Raw genomic sequence first — 20656 nt, 5'->3', positions numbered from 1 at the left:
ACTAAGCAGTTGAGAAAGGTCTTGGACTATCTGGGGAAGGAAATAATTGAAATGAACACCCAAGTAGAGCCTCTGATCTCTAGATTCAATCAGCACAATGGGAGAAAGTAGCAAAGACCATTGTGTCAGCTGGAAGGTGCTGTTGGAATTGTCACAGACTCTAGCAATATAACCACAATCCACACTCCTTATCCTCAGCGGAGTGTGCTCAGTCCTCAAAGCCCTCTTCAAGTGCAGGAGGGATCAGAGCTCTGCAACATCAGCCCAGGTGATGGACAAACCGTATGAAGCTTCAAGATTGGCTAAACCTGGTCAAAAAGCCCCAGAATTATGCAATGCATTCTCCACGTCTTAATTCAGTGCAACATCCTCAGCCTTTCCCTACCCGTCATACATTTTTACATATAAAATGTGCATGAATGAATTGCGCTTAAGTCTTCAGTTGAGAAACTACTGTCCTGCAATAATAGTATGATTCTAGAAATACTACCAAACTAGATACAACACACTTTTTACTCATTAATTTCAACATATAATGTGATTCTAGGGTTGCTGGTCCCCTGGTTAGGATGGAGGATCCCCCGCTCCCAGCCTCCTCCCCTTGCCAACACTTAACTAGCTGGCAAGGGAAAAGGCCTCCTGGGGTGTCCTCCTGGTGCTGCGTGACAACTTCACTCCTAGGAGTGACATCATTGCGCAGGCCCCAGGAGTGTTCTCAGGCTTCATGCTGGGCCAATTCAGCCTGTTTTGACACAGGTAAGTGCTGCCCCCCTCCTGTCAGGAGGGTATGGGGACCTGGCAACCCTATGTGTTTCCAGTTACCTTATTCAAAGTGACAAAAGCACATAACATTTTTTCAGGCTCCCCACAACCATCATCTTCCTCCCTTGTATAGCTCCAGACACTGACTCCACCCTACTAGTCTAAATCAATTAGTTCACATGCACTTGCTATTATCCATGCATATACAAATCATGAGCTCCGCTAGGTGGAAAAGCAGCTAATGAATGTTTTAAATAAATAAATAAAGTCTTACAGGGTTGTAAATAGGATTACCAGTCCCCGCTGAGGGCATGGGGATCCCGGCCCCCCTTCACCCCTCACTGCTTACTTGGCCAGCGGGGGGGGGGGGGGGGGAGCAGGAGAATGCATGTCCTGGGGCCTGGGCCTGGTCAGCGTGGCATGCTCCCGCACTTTGCAGTGGGCCAATTTGGGCCCCAAGCTGGAAGTGAGGTCATCACACAACACAGATGCAAAGTAAATGCCAGGTCTCCCATCTCCCAGGGTAAGGGGACCAGGAGGGTAAGGAGACCTGGCAACACTAGTTGTAAAGTTTCATTAAGAGCAAAGAAATGCCTGGGTAGCTCTTACTCATCATGACATATCTTGGTATTACATGACATAGAAGCCTTGTTTTAAAACCTTAAAGGAATGGAGACCTGTTAGGAAATGCCATTCATATTCTGTGGAGTGCATAATCCATTTTCATATCGATTTGAAGAAGAAACTTACAGCCAAAGAATAAGTATTTGAAATTGCCTGCCTGTGATTTTCTGATAGGCCTCCAATGAGACACATATTAAACAGATGTTTGTCTTTACTAGCTGGCTACACTGATTTGATCTTTCCAATAACAATGCCAGCTGCATTTCTTTTTCTCCCCCCCCCCCATCAAAAGGTACAACTTTGCTGATTGGGCTTTTTTTGTCCCTCAAAAAAAATGCCAAATTTGGTGCCTCATTTACAGTAGGGCCTGACGGAAAGGTGTGACGGAAAGGAATCCTTCCTGGATTCCTGCAGCTTTGTATTTGTTTACAGCATTCTGGTTTTTTTTCAGACATCCTTCATGATACCACAACTTGACTTATGCCAATTAGGGTTGAAACTTGACCCTCAAACTGCATGAAACGACCAAACACTTGCACATATTTTCAAAACCACCAGTGGCAGCCATATTTTGTAATAAGAACAAGGATGGTGATTGTGGTTGGCAGCCTGAATGGAGCTATTGCCTTTCTGATGAGTTCATTGAAAAGTATATATTACAGATAGAGAGGATGTACAATAACCTTCGGAAGGGATTTTTCTTTCCCCACTTGATAGACACATTATATAGAGAACCTACAGTTCATGACTAAAGTGGATGATTAGAGATGGGTTTATAGAACAAGCTGTCATATATGATGATAACAGCAATAATTTACCAAAAATTGAAGTCCAGTTAAGCTAATTCAAACCAATGGCCACAATCCAGCATTGAGTTATGCATGTTTCAAAGTAGATCAGGAGGGGTAACAGTACATATTTATGTGCTGTATCATTACTAGCAGGTATATGTCCAGCTAAATCTCCTAAATCTTGATGAACATATTTTATATATTTTTTTCTTTATATATCTTTGAATTGATGGTCTATTTCACACATCATTCTAATAAGTACATCCGTAATGTATTCATATTGTCCATATTACACAACCAACCCTTAAAAAAAAAACCATGGTTAGACCACATGAGTGCAATCTCTTGAAATATAGGGCTACGTGTATTGCACTGGATCACATGACACATTCCTCACACAATAGGTAGATGTGCTCACAAACCAGAGAGCTGCTGCTGTGTCCCATCACGTTTGGAATATACACATTGGGCCACTGTGAGATCTGGCTCTCTTTTAAGGATGTTTAATGCCACTGGTGGTGGTGGGGGGGGGGAATGACTGTTCCTCTGTTAAATATGCATTCATTGAAATGCACAGCTTTCATACAATCTAGTGCCTGCCAACCCAGTGACTTTCTGTTGTTAATTTTATTATGGAATCTGTTTTCTGGAATCTTCTCCCCTTTTTTAACATGATAAAGTCCAGCACACATACTTGCATACCACTGTCATTTCAAGACCTGCAACTGAGCCTATGATTTTGTCTGTAGAGGTTTTAACATTACCATGCATAGCTAATACATATGTTGATGTTTGTGGATCGAACAGATAGACACTGATACTTGAAATCATTTATTGTGCCTAATCGGCTGTTACAAAAGGACTACTGTGGACTTATAGTGGAATAGTGACACCGCCCCACCCCCCAAAAGGTCTGAAAAGAGAAAGCATATAAACACCTGCATACACGCCAAGCAGTTCTTAGATCCTTTCTATAGTTCGAGAAGTTTTAAGACTGAAATGTATGAGTATTTATTATAGTGAAAGTTCTAGAATATTTGAACCATGATTCATTTCCAGTCATGCTGGAGGAGGACGGAAAGAGAGCAGCTATAATTTGCATCTACAGTCTCCTCTGTTGCTGATTAAGCTGGTTGCAAAAAAATTTAGGGCTGATTTGTGTGGCCAGTTTGATGGGGACAAAATAAACATTAGTCGATGTTTGATTTTCCCCTCTGTTGTTAAATGGTGAGACTGTGTTACAAAACCGACTTTTGAATGAATGACATTTGCTACTGTTCCAGATATTCTTTCAGTAATAATTGTTACATTTTCAAGAGCCAGTTTGGGAAAGGATGTCACCTCACTGGTTAAGTTCATTTGGGTAGGCAGTTGGTAAACTCATCATGTTATGACAGTTTGATCATTTTCAGATTATCAGCCAATAGTGACCATTATGTTTGAATTCACATACAGAAGGGCAGTAATTCAAATATAACCCATCATCCCAAAGCAAATTGCTGCTTTTCACATCATTCCATGCTATCCATTACTGCCCTGTTCCTCTCCTCTCTCTGTTCTTGATATTCTTGATGTTTACTTCTTTCTCTTTGCTTTCTTCCCCTTCAGTTGAAATTTTAGAAGTGCATTGAATCCAAAATATGTATTTTATTGCTTATGTTTCTCTGTAAATTGTCACTTGAATTGATTGAAATAATATTTTAAAAATAATACTCTGAAAAACTCTGTTTAGGGATGATTCACCACCATTTTACATATTTTTTGTGAAAGCAAGCTCTCACAATAGGAAGTCTGCTTTTGAATGAACTTTTGAACTTCTGTGTACTTTTGGGATTTTGAGAGCAGATATTAGGCACCACAATAGAATGGAGGGGCAGGGGAAACCAATACAAAATGTTGGGAGTTTCAACAAAACATTAAGAGACTCCAAGTCAGTAGCTCTCTTACAATGGAGACAGCTATTTTCAAAGACACAGAGGTGATGCTTCTGGCCTTTTCCAAAGTACACGACTGGCTGTCTTCTTTGGGGTTGAGATGTTTTGGGTAAGATGCGAATGAGCATCAGGAAACACATCAGCAGACACTATGGTGCTTACAGGTGTCATGTTAGGGATCACTGTGGTAACTAAAAAAGGGGATGAAAGCCTCTGAATATAGCAAGCAAAATATTTATTGTTGTTGTAGCCATGGGCCATAACGGCCTAACCCCATAGCACAATTCATTTCAGTACAAGTTAGACAGCCCATCATAACAAAATGCAAGTTAGTAGAGTTTAAGATCAGGAATAAGCCCTGTTCCATGGGGCATAATCTAAAGGGTTAATTTAGGAACCAGTAAGATGCATGACTGGAGATGACTCCCTCAGACAATGATATTTCATTTTTAAATATATTTAATGCATAGCATGCAATGAAACTAAGTACTGGGCAATATTTGATCATTGGTATGCATTGGTACTTACTACCTTGTGTTTAGAATTTAGTATATGATATCTGCCAGCACATGAGATTTCACAATTAAGTCCAGCCCAAAGCAAGATGATTAAGAGATGCAAGCATCTAAATTCTGTAAATTTTGAAGTGAAATACACATAACATTTTCATTTCAAAATTAGTATTTCATATTAAAATTTTGAAGTATCACAAATCAGATTTGACTTTCCTCCCTATTTTGTTTCAGCTCTAAGTTGACCGCATGTCTTAATCCTTCCAGTGCAAGTTGACTCTTATTCACAACTTTCGGGCAACTCTCAAAGGTTTTATTATTCGGTGATGTAATATAGCATCCACCCGTATTGACTGAAACATGCAGTGCAGCAGTTTTATCATTTTATTTGTGAGCTCAGACTTAACTAGCATTAGCATATCCTTCTTGGTTGTACATTTCATATTTTCATCAGATGCTCCCCCAAATTACAAAGCTTTACAAAAAGATCCTCTTGATTGCCAGCAAATATTTTGAATCAGATTAATATTTGGCCAATATATGGAAACAAGCTGCTTTCTTTCTAATTTTCACTGAAACAAATTTTGTGTAGATGTTCAGAGGATTGCAGCATTCATTAAATATTATAGGAATCATTTTTGTGTGTTTATTTACTCACATTTAAAGGAAAAGTTTCATAGTGATGGTGCTTATGAAAAGGGGGAAAATCTGTTTATTTGTGGATAATTCTTTTTAAGTTTCACTGATTCAGAGCTTACCTTCCCCCTTCTCTCTCTCTCTCTGTCCTCTCTTATTTATATAGGCAAGGAAGAATACATCGCAACATTCAAAGGATCAGAGTATTTCTGCTACGACTTGTCCCAGAATCCTATCCAAAGCAGCAGTGACGAAATAACGCTTTCCTTTAAAACTCTTCAGAGGAACGGACTAATGCTTCATACTGGAAAATCAGCTGATTATGTCAACCTTGCCCTGAAAAATGGAGCCGTCTCTTTGGTTATTAATTTGGGCTCAGGGGCCTTTGAAGCACTGGTGGAACCCGTGAATGGGAAATTTAATGACAATGCCTGGCATGATGTCAAAGTAACCAGGAATCTGCGTCAGGTAACAGTACAATGGATTCAGCAATAACTGACTTTGATTCTGCCACAGCTAAGTGTTTGGTGATCTTGTAATTAGAACAACATGCCATTGAGTGTTTAGCACACCTTTGAAATGTAGCGGTCTACATGTTACCAAAAGATGGATCATTCCAACCACTCATGAGCACAGGCACACCTAGAAAGCTGGTAAGATTCAGGGTTGCTTTGAACTGCCCGATGACCATAATCATAGTCATCTGGGCAGTCTTTTTTTTGTAAAACTATTTGTAGGACTTTTCTTTCTGAAACACAGTTGTTGTTTTTAAATCTGTTGGAATCCGTGGATTTTATTTGAAGAAATCCTAAATGGAAAATAATAACAAATAACAAACAACAGTAATGAATAATGTATAATAATAATGTATAATATCTAATAACAAGTATAGATAATTAATAATGTATAATAATTAATAATGTATAATATCTAATAACAAGTATAGATATAAAAGACCTATATCCACAGATACAACTGTACTTGTAGGAGCAGAGTGGCCTGTGGCCCTCTCTGGCTTGTGGGGGAGGTATGTACTGCAGCATGTCAGCCATTACTTGCAACAGAAGGCCTCTATGTGTGCCCCCCCCACTCTGCCCTACTCCCCAGGACCCCATCCTACAAAGTGCTACTACTATCTGTTTTCATCTTTGTTTGCCATTGCCCATGACATAGAGTTTATCACTGCTGGGGTTCAAAGGCCCAGAACAGGGAGGATTGGTTTCTGGAATCACCCCAAGTGGTAGCAGGCCACTTGTTAGACTCCCTCAGAGAAAGAGCAGGCATCTCTGGAAATAGCAATGTCTCCATTTTCTGCACCTGACCCTTCTCCCATCCTCTGACTCCACAGGTGCTTGGTAATGTCAAAGAAAACGGGGAAATCTGGTTACAAATGGCTCTTCCATGGCTTCCATTGTTACTGTGCATCTAGCAGCACAGTGAGCTATTCATGCTTCCTGCTACTTACAGGATACCTGAGACTCTTACAGTGCAATCCTAATAAGAACATTTTTCTAGGAGCAAGCACCACTGTATAATCTTGAGTAGGATTCGTAGTGTATCTGCTTAGAGCAATCCTAAGCAGGTGTACTCAAAGTACTTACATTGTAAAACTGAAATCTTCTACCTAGTTCCTCCTACCCAAATCCCATTGCACTTAATGACAATGATTAGTGCATAAGTGATGGCAAGTTTGTTCCGGTACTGGAAAGTAATGGTTTTAATATATTTGATTTCATTTGGAAGAGTTTCAAATTTAAACTATCTCAGCAATTATTTAGATGTTTCTTCTGTGTTCTCCACAAATGTTGGTTATTATTCCAATGTAATATTTCCAACATTTATGACTACGTTGCAATACAGTCATATCACTAAGGTTCAAATATAGCATTGTATTGGATTTATTTGGCCATGAAGCTTTTTAGCTTAACTTACACGTACCACAAACTTCATAGTTTCTGCCCTCAATATGAGTTTTTTCCTATGCTGCCTTCTTGAAATGGCTCAGTATGCTAAATATGCTGTTAGAGGAACCATGTGATTGGAAGCTTTTATGTGGTCTTGATAGAAGCAACCATGGAGGAGGCAGCACGCAGAACACTTGCTTGGGCAGCTTTGAACATTACAGTGATACAAAGATTGGGCTTCCTCTTATAATCTTTGCAGTATATGAAATAAAAAGAAGCTTGTGGGGAGTGAGATGCACAGACTCCCGCATCCAAAACGGGATGACTGCTGCAAATTCCTTTCTGTAAAGTAACCATATCTGCATAAAATGGCTCCTCTTATGCCACTGTATAAGAAATTAGGGGAATATGCTGTATTACTAATTTTAACAGCAACGAAAATGGAAATCAGATAGCAGATGGAACCACTTTCTAGATTTGCCTTTGCTCATACAAAAAGGTTTAAAAATCCAACTCAAATTATATATGGGATGGGAGCAAGAGTTGTAGATGTACTGGCAAGTGCATGATCAGAGAGGCAGCGGAAGAAATCCATTCTACTCATTGTTCTGTGTCAGGATATTTGCTTTGTTTCATTGCAGTATACTGTGATCCTAAAGTCCATCAGTAGGACCGAACGAAGTTTCGAGTTGAGAAGGAGTCCTTGTGTGCTGAGGAAAAAAAAATGAGTACTAGTAGATTCCTGCTGATTTGCTGGGGAATGAGTGTTGGGAGGGCTGGGGATCAGGAGAAGCAGCGCTCAGCTGATGAGCTTTAGGCCTTCCAACCCCAAGAGTCATTTTGAATGTCTGTCAGAAGCATTCAGTTGGAGCAGAACAAGAGGAATGTGGTCATATGTCTGTTTCTGTCCAGCGCAGAGCTGAAATCAGTTCTACAGTATATATATATATCTCCATACCAACCTATATATAAATATATTTGCAGGAAAAGACAACTGCTGTTACCTCTGTGGAGGCATATCTGTTAGTCTGCTTTTTTATTTTTTCTTGTAAAATTATTTTGCCCTTTTTTCTGTGTTACTAACATGCTTAATAACTAACATGTCATTCATGGAATGTTTCATTCTACTAACCGTTACCTGAACCAAAATAATGTACTAACATTGGTAGTGACCATCATATTTTTTAAGTAAACGATCGTTATTCTGTTCACAAGTTTTTAATTTCCTTTCTCCCCCCTTCTCCACAAAGCACTCAGGCATTGGACACGCTATGGTAAACAAACTACATTGTTCGGTAGATATCATTCTAATTGTTTCTTATTTTGGGTTTGCCGTGTGTTTCCTTTCTTTCTTTTAACTGTAGACATCATTAACAAAAGAGGAACTGCGGTTGGTACTCTTCTGCTTACCTTTTTAACCTCCTCTTCATCCGTTGTTGACCTCCTATTTTTCTTTTTCTTTATCTGTTCCTGTCCAATTCGCTCTCTTTCTCTCTCCTTTTTTTTTAACTCACATGTAGAGGGGCATCGTTAACATTTTGCATCAAAAGCTGTGGTTAACTAACAAGGGATTAAGCTGGCCTAACGTGCCGCCGGTCTAGCTGGCGTTCTAACCATTCATAATGCATGGCATGTGGGCACGGTTGGGAATGCCGAAAATGCCTCATCCACCCATTGTTACTTCATCTCCAAGCCCTTTGGTTCTTTCCATTCCTTTCTCTTTCTTTCTCCTCCTCCTCTGAGACTCGCTTTCCTGCATGCGCACATCAGAGTGTGCTGCCGCCACTTGGGTGTTATTTGCTGGTTTCTCTCTCTCTCTCTCTCTCTCTTTTTTTCTGCTTTGGCATGGGATTTAGGCTCTTGCATGGACAATTGCTGCTGTATATATATATATAGTGCAAATAGTGATGGTGCTGCTGGTAATACGCTTGTGCCTTTTTTCTGTTATCAAGGTGCACGTTTTTTTATTAGTCAATGACAGACTTTACTGAACTTACTAATATTTAACACCAGCTAAACTAACCTAGGAAGCATTCTACTAACACCATTTTTGTGTCTGCTAAATAACCTTTTGAGTTGCTAATAGGGACTGCTGACACTAGCTCAACAATAAGACAACTCTTTTAACTAGTTAGAGCTCCTAGGGATAGCTGGCTAGAATCCAAGACTAAACCTCAAACAGACATGAAAATGGGCTCCGCCTTAGGTCTCAAAATAAAAAAAAAACTAAATAAAAAAAATAAAAACCAGGCATATCCCAGGACAGCAGTATGTAGGTCTGAGTATAGCGTGTCCTTTCCCTGTGCTTTGTTATCTAGGTGACAATATCAGTGGATGGAATTCTGACTACGACGGGCTACACACAAGAAGACTACACCATGTTGGGCTCCGATGACTTTTTCTATGTTGGAGGCAGTCCTAGCACAGCAGACTTGCCAGGGTCACCAGTCAGTAACAACTTTATGGGCTGTCTTAAAGAGGTAAATAATGTCATACACCATGTATATCATCTCATCATGAATTCTAGAGATTGGTGGGCCAAGACCTCATATCTTCAAATTACCTTTACATAGATTTAGGTTTTTTATCTGAAATTTCAGTTGTTATAACAGCTTCTTCAGTCTGCATCCACCGAAGGAATTTATCTGAAATTTGATATATAAGCAATATTGGAACTTATTTCATGTTGGTCCTTAATACCACATCATCTGCCCATCTCTAAAAATGTCATGAGTGACTTTATGATTGTTTTTAAAAAGTGCCTTTAAAGAATCGATTCCTCTACCTTTGGCAACTATGCAACATAGGTGTAAAGATTTGTCATTTTTAATTTATATATCAACTCTTTGAAAACTTTTCATATTTTTATGTGCTTTATCACAAACCTAGGCCTCTTAGGGCATTTGTTTAGAGTACAATTAAAATTTTGATCACTTTTAAATGGTATAATATTTATTGGAAACAGAATACTGGAGTCATAATATAGGTATGCCACTTTATTTGAGGAGAAAAACTCCTGTATCATATGATAGTTAAAGTCTGGATTAGCATAGTTAGTCTCTGAAAGTGTGAAAGTTGTGTTAGCAAATATAGAGCTGTCTTCTGACAAGGGCTTATCATCCATGTCACCTGGATGTTCCATGCATGCAAGCCATCTTCCAGAACAAATTAAGATAGCGTAATCTTAGGGCAAGCCCACAAATCACCATTTAAATATCACTTAAAATATAAGAGGACATCTCTAAATTTAATTCTATCACTACAACCAGTAGCCTTTTAAAATTATTAGATTAGTTAGTTTAGCTAACTAGAAACCCAGTGCTGAGGAGCAGAATATTCTGAATATGAAATACTGGAGGCAGATCACTGAGAGGCTATTCTAACTACATCCTGTATTATTGAACTTTGCAGTGATATCTGGTTGGCCACTACAAGAAACAAAATGCTGGACTCATGTGGACCCTTGTTATGGTTATTTATTTTTCCCATGTCAGGTTTTACAACATAAGAATGAATTGCAGTCATAAGCCATTTCTTTAAATCAAAATGTGGCAACCTGCCAAGAAAGGAAGAGGTGCCACCATGTTAGCGGGAAATGATTAGTTCTGGCAGCATTAGTAATCTGCTAAAATGCTTTCTATCTCCAGCCTGTTGTGCTTATTAAAACTTTATTGTCTGTGCAAATGAAATACACTTGTTTGCCATTTTTCTTTGGAAGAATTTGAAGGGAAAAAGGAATTTTCTGTCCCATAGAAAAATCTATAGTCTTTAACGTACAATTCACAGTTGTGGTGGTGATATAAAATTCTAATGCTTTAATTACAAAAAAAGTTGATAAAATGTAGTCTCTGGGTAGTCTCTGGACAAAAGTAAAAATCTCAGGAAAATTTTAAAAATGTGCTGATTTTGTATGGCAAAGAGAATGAAAAGAAAATGTTATAATACTGGACTTGAAGCTAGATCTAAGTTCAAATCTTGTCTTTTCCTGCATTCTGGTGTGTGGCCTTGGGTATGTAGCTATAAACCTCAGTTTTGCACCAGTGAAACAGCTGTAATAGTGGGCCATCTCATAGGGTTGTTGTGAGGATGAATATAAAAACAATAGTACTTTGAAAATGAAAATATATATAAGCAGTGGAAGTAGCCTTTCAAAGCAAAAATGGTGTCATTAGGATTTTGTTGGTTGGTTGGTTTGTTTTCATGTCTTTGTTGTAAGACATTTACTTTCACCTTAGAATATAACTGGTGTTTGCAACTTGTTTCTTTTACGGCATAATGATTCATTTGGGGGGAGGGGCACATAACTGAGCACCCCCCCCACACACATACACACTGGTGGTCCAAGAAGGGGGTCTGTCTTGCTTTACACTTAAAACGTTGAAGCACAGATACAGGCAGCCTTGGTTCATCGCATTCAGTTCTGTTACATCAGATCTGTTTTCCTGCTAAGGCAGAGCTTGAGCAATGCCTCTCAGATCAGTTTTGGCTCTGATACCTTCCCTTTCATTCTCTACCTTTCCTGCCTCTTCCTTCTTTGCTCCTCCTCACTTGCCTCATTATCTTTCGGAATCTCCCATGTATTTCTGTCTTCCTCCTCCTCCTTGTTGCCCTTTACAAACTTCTTTTGCAGACTTCTGCAGCTCTTGCCTTCCTTTCTTTACCCCATCCCATCTCACATTTCTAACGCTGCTCCCACCTTCTCTCTATGCCTGTCATTTCTTGATGCCTGCCTCACCCAGACCTGACTGAGACTGCCAGGAGAAAGTGTCCAGAAACTTCAGCTCCAGCAAAAGTGTTCATGTGATACTGGCAGTTGGACTCTTGCCCGCACCAGCCATCTGGTTACAAGTGCCACTTTGGCCAGGGAGTTGGTGGACACATTCTCCACTGAGCTTTCCCGGGGCACCTACCCTCATATGCCGCTGTGTGGGGTCCCCTCATATGCCCCTGTGTGGGGTCCCAGTGTACCGAGGTTAAGTAGTTTCCTCCCCTGCTTCTTCATAGGAATGTTATGTAATTTTTGCAACATTTATGCAACATTTGTACACAATTTAAGTGCAGTTGAGTCATAAACAAATATTTTTAATGGTAATACTTCTATCACATTTAAGTAGTATGGTCTTGGAGGGATGAGAACTATTTTACCAAAGTTGGAAGAACCCATGTTCAAAACTGGGATTTTATAATCAAAACAAAGTATTCATGAAATTCAGTAAAATTACTATGTTTTAAGTTGCCTCACGAATCAGTATCTAATTCATTTTAATTAAAAATCTGATTTTTAGATGAATACTAATTGAAAATAATATACTGGGAGTATGTACCTATACGTGGGTTTGGGCTATCTATACTATTTATGACCCACCATTTTGATTGCATACCACCATTCTTGTGTTGTGTCTTGCCAGATATTTGAAATCTATTTTTGCAAGTCGCAAGCAGGTGGCAAAAATAGGTTTATCAAGCATTGTTGGTTCACCATATTTGGATGAGGGGACTGAGCTTGGTTTAGTACAGGGAATCCCAACCTATTTGGTCCCATGGGCACATATGGAATTCTGTGGAGGCAACCACAAAATGGCTGCCACAGGAGGTGGAGCCAACCACAAAATGGCTGCTGCAGGAGGTGGAGCCTTACAGACATACGCAGAGGATGTCGAAGACCAGGGTCAAAGTGGGACAATTAAAAAATAGACTAGGAAAGAGGACTGAAACCAATACTATGGTAGCAGCTGCTTCAGAAATATTTTTTTTAAAACCTGCATAGATAATCAGATTTTCAGTGGTCAATCTGATGTCCTACTGGGCAGAAGCCCCATCCAGCCCCACCCACTTTCTAAGAACATTGGCAGGCAACAGAAAAGGTATCAGTGGGCTCCATGGTGCCCATGAGTGCCTTGTTGGAAAACCCTGGTTTAGTGGGTCACAATTGTGTAGGCATGGTGGATAATTAACTATTTTTGAAAGACGGATGTATTTAATCTACATATTTCCTTTAGTAGCCTTTTTGCTGCATTGCCAGCAAGTTGGTGCCATGTGACATGGGAATCTATATAATAAAAACAAGTTTTCTTGCGTGTGTATGGAAATAATAATATAGTCTTAAAACAGCAGTATTCTTCCCATCTGTATTTTGTCTACTTTTTATTATTCAAATGTCCCAGTAACCTTATATAAAAAGGTTGGTTATAGTATGCGTGCACCATTTGGGGGGGGGTTCTGGAAAATGAACAATATACAATGCAATTCTAAAATGAGGTATATTATAAAGACATTAAACATATCACATCTCTTTCTAAACCCATACCTCCCATAGTTTCTTAATCAATTTGGGAGCCTGTTAAGATCTGTATTATATTATCCGTATTATATTATCTTCAAAGAGAACATAGTTATACGAAGATCTAAATATTTTATATCCTATTGAGTTTAATTTCATTTCCTTGTGAGTTCAATCCCATACAAGTAATAGAACTGATAAGATTATGTAGATGGGGCAGAGTGAATTCTTTAGTGAGAACTAGTAGTATACAAATAAAGAAATTCACTAGGGGATTGGTCTTCAACTGGTGGGACCCACAGTTGCTACCATTGTTTTCTTTCTTAATCCTGTGATTTTGTTCATAATTATTTTAAGAGCAGGTGAATTATGAATGGCAGAGAGAATGAAAGTAGGAAAAAAAGAATGAGAGAGAGAAAGAGAGAGAGAGAGTTCTGAAAATATTAACTCTATTGTACTAGGTTATTTTGTTTCCAAATATTTTATAGGAAACACCCACAACCAATATGTAACCATTTTGAAAGACCCATATTTAAGGATACATCAACTAATCCAGAAGATTATAGTCCTCTTGGCCATCATGGCAATTTTCTGATAGCTGTTCCATCAGCAGTATTGTTTCATCAGTTTCACCAGGGATGCTGACATCATTGCCAAAATTTTAATTTGATATTCCTGCTTACTTCCTTAGTTTGAAGGAGTGCAGCTCCAACCTGGGAACCAAACTGACCAATAGTTAGCTGTGGAGATCTCATCCCTAATTAAGAAACAATCTGTTTTACAAACATTTCCTTTGGGTAGAAAATTGTTTGAGGAAGGGAACAGCTGTGCAAAAGCATTGTGAGACGACGTGTGCCAGTCCAATGCTAGGTGTTTTTGAACATTTAAAAAAGATCAGCTTTAAAAAAAATGGAAGGTGCTAATCACAGTTTTTGAGGAACTTGTGATCCAGACAGAATGCCCGAACATCCTTATTGAATACTGCAGCATAACACACACACATACACACACACACACACACACACACACACACACACATGACCCTTCATCAGTTATTAGCAATAGTGAACACAACTATACTATTTATACTATAGACAATAAGACAGGATATACACAGTTTCTTGTAAAGAATTCTGAAAGGGAGAAAACCTGCCTCAATATTGCATCCTTTCTTACTACTATTCCCAGAGTTCCCCAGCATGTTTTTAAGTGAGTGCTATAGAACCCTATTCGACCCACAAAGGTAGGCTTTGCTAGTAGACCATAGTCTTTCTGAAGTCTGGAACTCCATTGCGTCTCCAGTAAATGGCACAGTTTTAGACAAGTACAGAAGATTCCTTGAGATTAGGATGTATTTTTCCTTGGAGTTACAATGAAATTCCATCCTTTGACCACATCTTTTTGTTTTCTAACAATGCAATTATTTGGGAGAGCAGGGATTCTTGATGTGGGAAATGAACAGTGTTAAAAGTCTCTGATTAGCTCTTTAAGGCACTCCCTTTAAAGTAACTTTTAGCAAAAGATAACACTGATAAGAACTGGAATCCTATTGAAATTATTCTCACTTCTTTCATTCGCTTCCATCAATATCCCAGTGATAATGGGGATGAAAGAGTTCGTCTCATAAATATTTATTCTGAACTTAACAAATACTTCCTGTCAACTGGCTCTTTCTATACAATACATCCAGTTTAGTAAGGTTTCAAAGAAACAGGTCTATAAAACGTATTTTTTAAAAAAGAAATGTAGAGCTTTGTGTCATTTATACTGTAATATCAAAAATCCTCTTCCAAGAGTATGGATTCAATAGAATGTCTTTAAAATTCTGCAGAAAGATTATCCTTCTTTACTGAAGTCTGCCAGACTTTTGCCCGTCATCAAGTAAAGAATTATTTATCTTCTAAATTTAATCTTCCGGTGTAATGGTCTCTCTCTCTTTCTCTCTTTTCCCCCTTTCTGAGTGTATGTTGGACTTGGTTTCCTTTTGTCACAAAAATTGCTGCTGTTTCCTGCTCAATAACACCACTCTCTTCCGTCAGTTCTTTTGAACTCTTCCGAGTACTCGAGACTCTCCTGCCTTTCTTTTCCTACCTTTCCAAATGACAACACATCAGTATATTTGTGTACAGAGGTCACATCTAAAAATAATATGACCAATGAGACAATTTTCCAGTATTATATTATCTGAAATGAAAAATAATATTCTTTTGCTTGTTGTTTTTTAAAAAAAGATGGGGTGAAGGTGAAAACTCACTTATTATTTAAAAAATCTCCAGAGTAAAAAAACTATCATTCTGAAACTTGGCAACTTCATTTCATAATACTTGATCTACCCTTTCCAATAACTTGAAATTAAAAATTTTAAAGATCACATCTCTGCTGTGTTTGCATTTGAAAAAGTCAGAGATGCATTATTCATTTTTCTCCTACTTGAGTTCACTCTACAAAGTGTGATGATTAAAGATTTAGAGGTGTGGGAGTGATATATTAAAGAGCTCCTTCATTCCACCTCATGTTGGCTAGAGTGACTTATCAGAAGGTCAGACAAACTTATCTCTTTCCCTTACTACTACAACTGGGCAGTGGAGGTTTCATACGTGATATCTCCACTTCAAATGAGCTTGAAATTGAATGTTGTTGTTGTTGTTGCTGCCGCCGCTGCCAATGAATATTGCAGGAGACTGTAATCCTATTTTCTTATAAAAGTGTCCTCCTGAACTTTTATATTATACTGCAGTTCTAATCTCTTTAGAAAAATACCCTCCTGAACATTTCTGCTTCATACCTTCTGCAGAAAGTTAGAAGCATAAGGGCCTTCAAGCAGGCCATTCCAAAAAGTAGGAGCCACAGTAAAGAATGCATGAGAATATATGATTGCCAATCATACCCATTTGCAGGGTGGCAGATAAGCAAAGCTGTCACGGGCACAGCATAGCAAGACAGACATTATGGGCTCAGTAGGTGGTAACCAGTACCTTGAATTGAAACAGGTAACCAGTAGGACTGTAGAATGCGTGTGACTTGGCTCCTGAGAGTAACCAGGCTTCAGTATTCTGCTCCAACTGTAGTTTCCAAATTGTCTTTAATGGTAAATTCATGTAGAGTGCATTACAATAGACTAGCCTTGAGACAGTCATCATAGCAAGGATCCACACGTTCAGATCAGCCAAGTCGAAAGAGGAGGCCATCTTCAAGGCTAAATGATGGCAGAATGCTCTTTTCTTTCTTTCTTTCTTTCTTTCTTTCTTTCTTTCTTTCTTTCTTTCTTTCTTTCTTTCTTTCTTTCTTTCTTTCTTTCTTTCTTTCTTTCTTTCGTACAGCTACATTGTTTCTCCAGCAGCATCACAGTTAAAGCTGAGTAATGTGCAAATCTCATGGCCTTGAGAAATTTTGTTACTTTTATTTAAACTGTTTTGGCATCCCTCAGCACCCCTCATATATTTTGCCTGAGATGGTATGAGCGGCTTCTGAACTTGAAGGCTTGCACCGCAAGGCTTCGCGCTGCCACACTTTCTCTTAAGTCTCCCTTGCTGTCTGTTAGCAGCCCCTTCCCCCAAGATGCTCATCTGTGCTTAGACAGAACATCTGACAAGAGGAGATTTATTTGGGTAAACTCCAGTGTCAGTTGAAGGGTGTGCCGTCTTCTTTTCTCCCTTAAAAATATTCTTTGTGTTTCTTCTGTTCAAATTATTAAATGTTTTTTTTTCTGAGTGGGCAACCCACAAAATTAATTTTTACTCATTTATTCTCCTCAGCTGAAATAATTAGAATGGCAGTTCTAGCTGCTGCTCACAACATGGGCCTACAATGAACCATTTCAATGTTAAAAAATGTTTGAATCTCACATGTTTGAATCCCATATGATTCAAATGTTTTAATCCCACCATGGGCTGCATATTTTCCTTACGTTATTTTGCCACAATTTGCTCTCAGAATGCACCATTAGTAGCAGCTGTTTGTCATTTGTACATAAAGTGAAAGAAAGGAGAAATGCACTTGTCACATGTGACAAAATTTATAATCAGGATTTTTGTAGGATTCATTTAAAATTCAGCCATGGTTTCTGTATTCTTAGAAATATTCAGGGCAACTTAATGCTCTGACCCAGCATTTAGGTCTCTTTGTGTGGTGAAGAAGCAGGCATGTGAATAGGGTTCCCATTCCCCACCCGGGGCAGGGGATCCCCCAATCCCACCCTTTCCCCCCTGTACCCACGTACTTGGCTGGCAAGGGGGCGCACTCCCTGGGGCGCCTTCTCCCCAGGTGGCACAGCACGTGCTCCTGGACTGTGAGAGCAGGCCGTGGCTGCGGCGGCGAGAGCAGGCTGCTCTCACCACCGCCACCGCCTGCTCTTGCCACCCCTGCCACCCCCGCAGCCCCTTTGTGCTAAATGAGAGCAGGCTGCACTGGTGATGACAAGGGCCCCCTTTTACCCGGGGGTGCCCTTTGATCCCTGCGTGATGACATCACTCCTGGAAGTAAGTGCCGTCTTCCAATCCCCCACTGGGAGAGTCCAGGGACCTGGGCATCTCCCATCGAGGGACTCCAGGTCCCTGGCAATGCTACATGTGAACCTGCACTTCCTGCCTATATATAGCAGTTAGTGTTAATTGGAGTTATTATTATTTAATTTAACCAAATTAACCAAATTTAATTTAACCAAATTTATTATTATTTAATTTAACCAAATTTGTATCCCACCTTTCTGCCCTCATAAGGGCCACCAAGGTGCTAACAATTTAAAACCTACATAATCATATTTTTAAATGATTAAAACCAATCAAAATAATAACAGCAACAACAACACATCATTAAAACATTTAAACCAGAGCTAAATACAAAGGCATAAAAACAACTAAAACAATTAAAACAATGTGCATGAAAGAGGAATCACTGAGATAACACCAAACCAAACGAAAAAGTTTTAACCCACTGACTGAAGATGGCAATAGAAGGGAAAAGACAGATATCTCCCTTCTGAGAGAATTTCAGAACATTGGTGCCATGACTGAGAAAGGCCCTCTCCTGGCTGGCCACCCACCCAATCTCAGAAAGCAGGGACACCGAAAGCAGGGCTTCCTAAGATGACCACTTTAGTCATGTAGGTTCATAAGGAAGTAGATGGGCCTTTTGCAATGTTGGTTGTAAGCCATGTATAGCTTTAAAGGTCAACAGCAGCACCTTGAATTGTGCCTGGAAACAAATTAGCAGCCAGTGTAGATGGATATGTGATATGATTTTGATGACCCACTCCAGTCAATACCCTTGCTGCAACATTCTGTGGCAATTGAAGTTTCTGAATACTTCTCAAGGGCAGCCCCATGTAGAACACATTGCAGTAATTTAATCTAGATGTAATCAGGGCATGCACCACTGTGGCCTGATCTGCTCAGGAAAGGCCACAGCTGGCTAACAGACAGAGCTAGTAAAAGGCAATCTTGACCACAGCAGCCACCTGCTTATCTAGAAGTAGGCCTAGGTCCAAGACCACCCCCAGCGTACAGACTTGTTCCTTCAAGGGGAATGCAACCCCATCCAGAACAGGTGAGACCTTAAATCCCAGGTCAAACCTTCTGAGTTATGTGTGGAATGATACTAGGCACAGAATCCTCATACCACTTTATCATAAGACCAGAATTTTATTCTTTTGACCATGTGCAAGTTTTAGAAAATATAGAACTAATTTAAAAGGCAAGCAGTGTCTGAAGTGAGTGTGGATGTGTGACTGTTAGAATTCATGCATGTGCACTCAGGGTCTAACTACACCAAGGTTACCCTGATGGAGGAAACAACAACAACAGCCATAGCAATAACAGCATTATATTTATATACTGCCCATCAGGACAACTTAACACCCATTCAGAGCGGTTTACAAAGTATGTTATTATTATCCCCATAACAATTACCTTGTGAGATGGGTGAAGCTGAGAGAGCTCTGAAGAGCTGCGACTGACCCAAGGTCACCCAGCTGGCTTCAAGCGGAGGAGTGGGGAATCAAACCCAGCTCTCCAGATTAGAGTCCTGTCACTCTTAAACACTACACTGGCTTGGTTAGACCATGAAAACAGGGTTGTTTGGGGCCATGAAAGACTGCTTCCCTTGCCTGTTGTGGTCCTGATAGAAATTTACCCTGCACATATCTGGGATTAAGTTTCCAGTACAGAACTAGCAATATAAATTTCATTGCAGTGTCCAGGGGAAAACCTGGTAGGTAGTTATTACTTAAGGTATGAAAATGATGCCTACTATTTCAGAGAGAGTGAAGGGGTTGCCTTCCTCATCCTATCTTTTTTGCCAGAGCCATTTCCTTTGCTGCTACACCTTTCTCCAATGACTAACTCTTTGGCTGCACATTGTTGTCTAGATTGAATAGACTGATTATTGGTAATGGGCATGGGGCTGGTGGATGGAGGGTACTGCCTTCCGGTGGAGTTAAACTAGAAGATTGGTTTGCATACCCCAGCTCTGGCTCTTGACATCTGTGATTGTTATGTAGGTTATCTGGAATAGGCGGACAATGCCCCCATCAGGTCATTTTGTTTAGTGCATGGCATGAGTTTTAAGATTAGAACAACAAATTGAGACCAGAAGATCCACCTTCTCTCAAGGTCACCACTGCAGATTTTCATAGAGGTGGGAAGACTTTAGTGATTGGGTAAATATCTGCAATGTTATCAACACAGGTAAATATTTTTTTTAAATAAACAGAATTGAATCTAGATCATTTGCATGTCATTTACATAGACTCCTTTGTTTGTCAGTAGTCAGCCACAATCTAACTCATATTTTTAAAAGGTATTGACATATCACTAACTACACCATAATAAGGACTGACAAGAAATGTAGTGCAGAGAGATGGCATCCAAGTAAAGATGCAGACTGTGATGCGCATCAGTTTTGATTGTTTGCTTACCTTACTTCTACTCCACCTTTCCCTGAGGCTTGAGGTGGGTTACTTTTAAAAAAGGAAATGCAATAAAATGATGTAATACAGGGAATAAATACTGCAGTTAAATTGGATTACAAAATTAGAACTCAGTGCTATAAAACAATAAACTGAAAGCAATAAACCATGCAATAAAGTGGATTACAGAATTTTTAAAAACTGTAATAAAGACTGGAGAATGCATCCAACAAAAATGTAGTAAATCTGCCTAGTCCTCCCCCCTCCGACATTAAAACTACAACTATATTCCCTAAATAAAAATCTCCT

At 39.4% G+C, this 20656-nt stretch overlaps 1 protein-coding gene across 1 annotated transcript in view; it reads left to right on the top strand.

The window, feature by feature from the left end:
- NRXN1 (neurexin 1) overlaps positions 1-20656 on the top strand; it is a 1172093-nt gene that overhangs the window by 403322 nt on the left and 748115 nt on the right. The window contains exons 3-5 of the mRNA XM_054986029.1: positions 5426-5727; positions 8414-8437; positions 9482-9643. Coding sequence (XP_054842004.1) covers positions 5426-5727; positions 8414-8437; positions 9482-9643 — 488 coding nt within the window. The remainder of the gene's footprint in view (positions 1-5425; positions 5728-8413; positions 8438-9481; positions 9644-20656) is intronic.

Source organism: Eublepharis macularius, chromosome 1, assembly GCF_028583425.1.
Source record: "Eublepharis macularius isolate TG4126 chromosome 1, MPM_Emac_v1.0, whole genome shotgun sequence".
Lineage (NCBI taxonomy): Eukaryota > Metazoa > Chordata > Lepidosauria > Squamata > Eublepharidae > Eublepharis > Eublepharis macularius.
The sequence above is the reverse complement of the archived record's forward strand: the minus strand, read 5'-3'. Positions and strand labels throughout refer to the sequence as shown.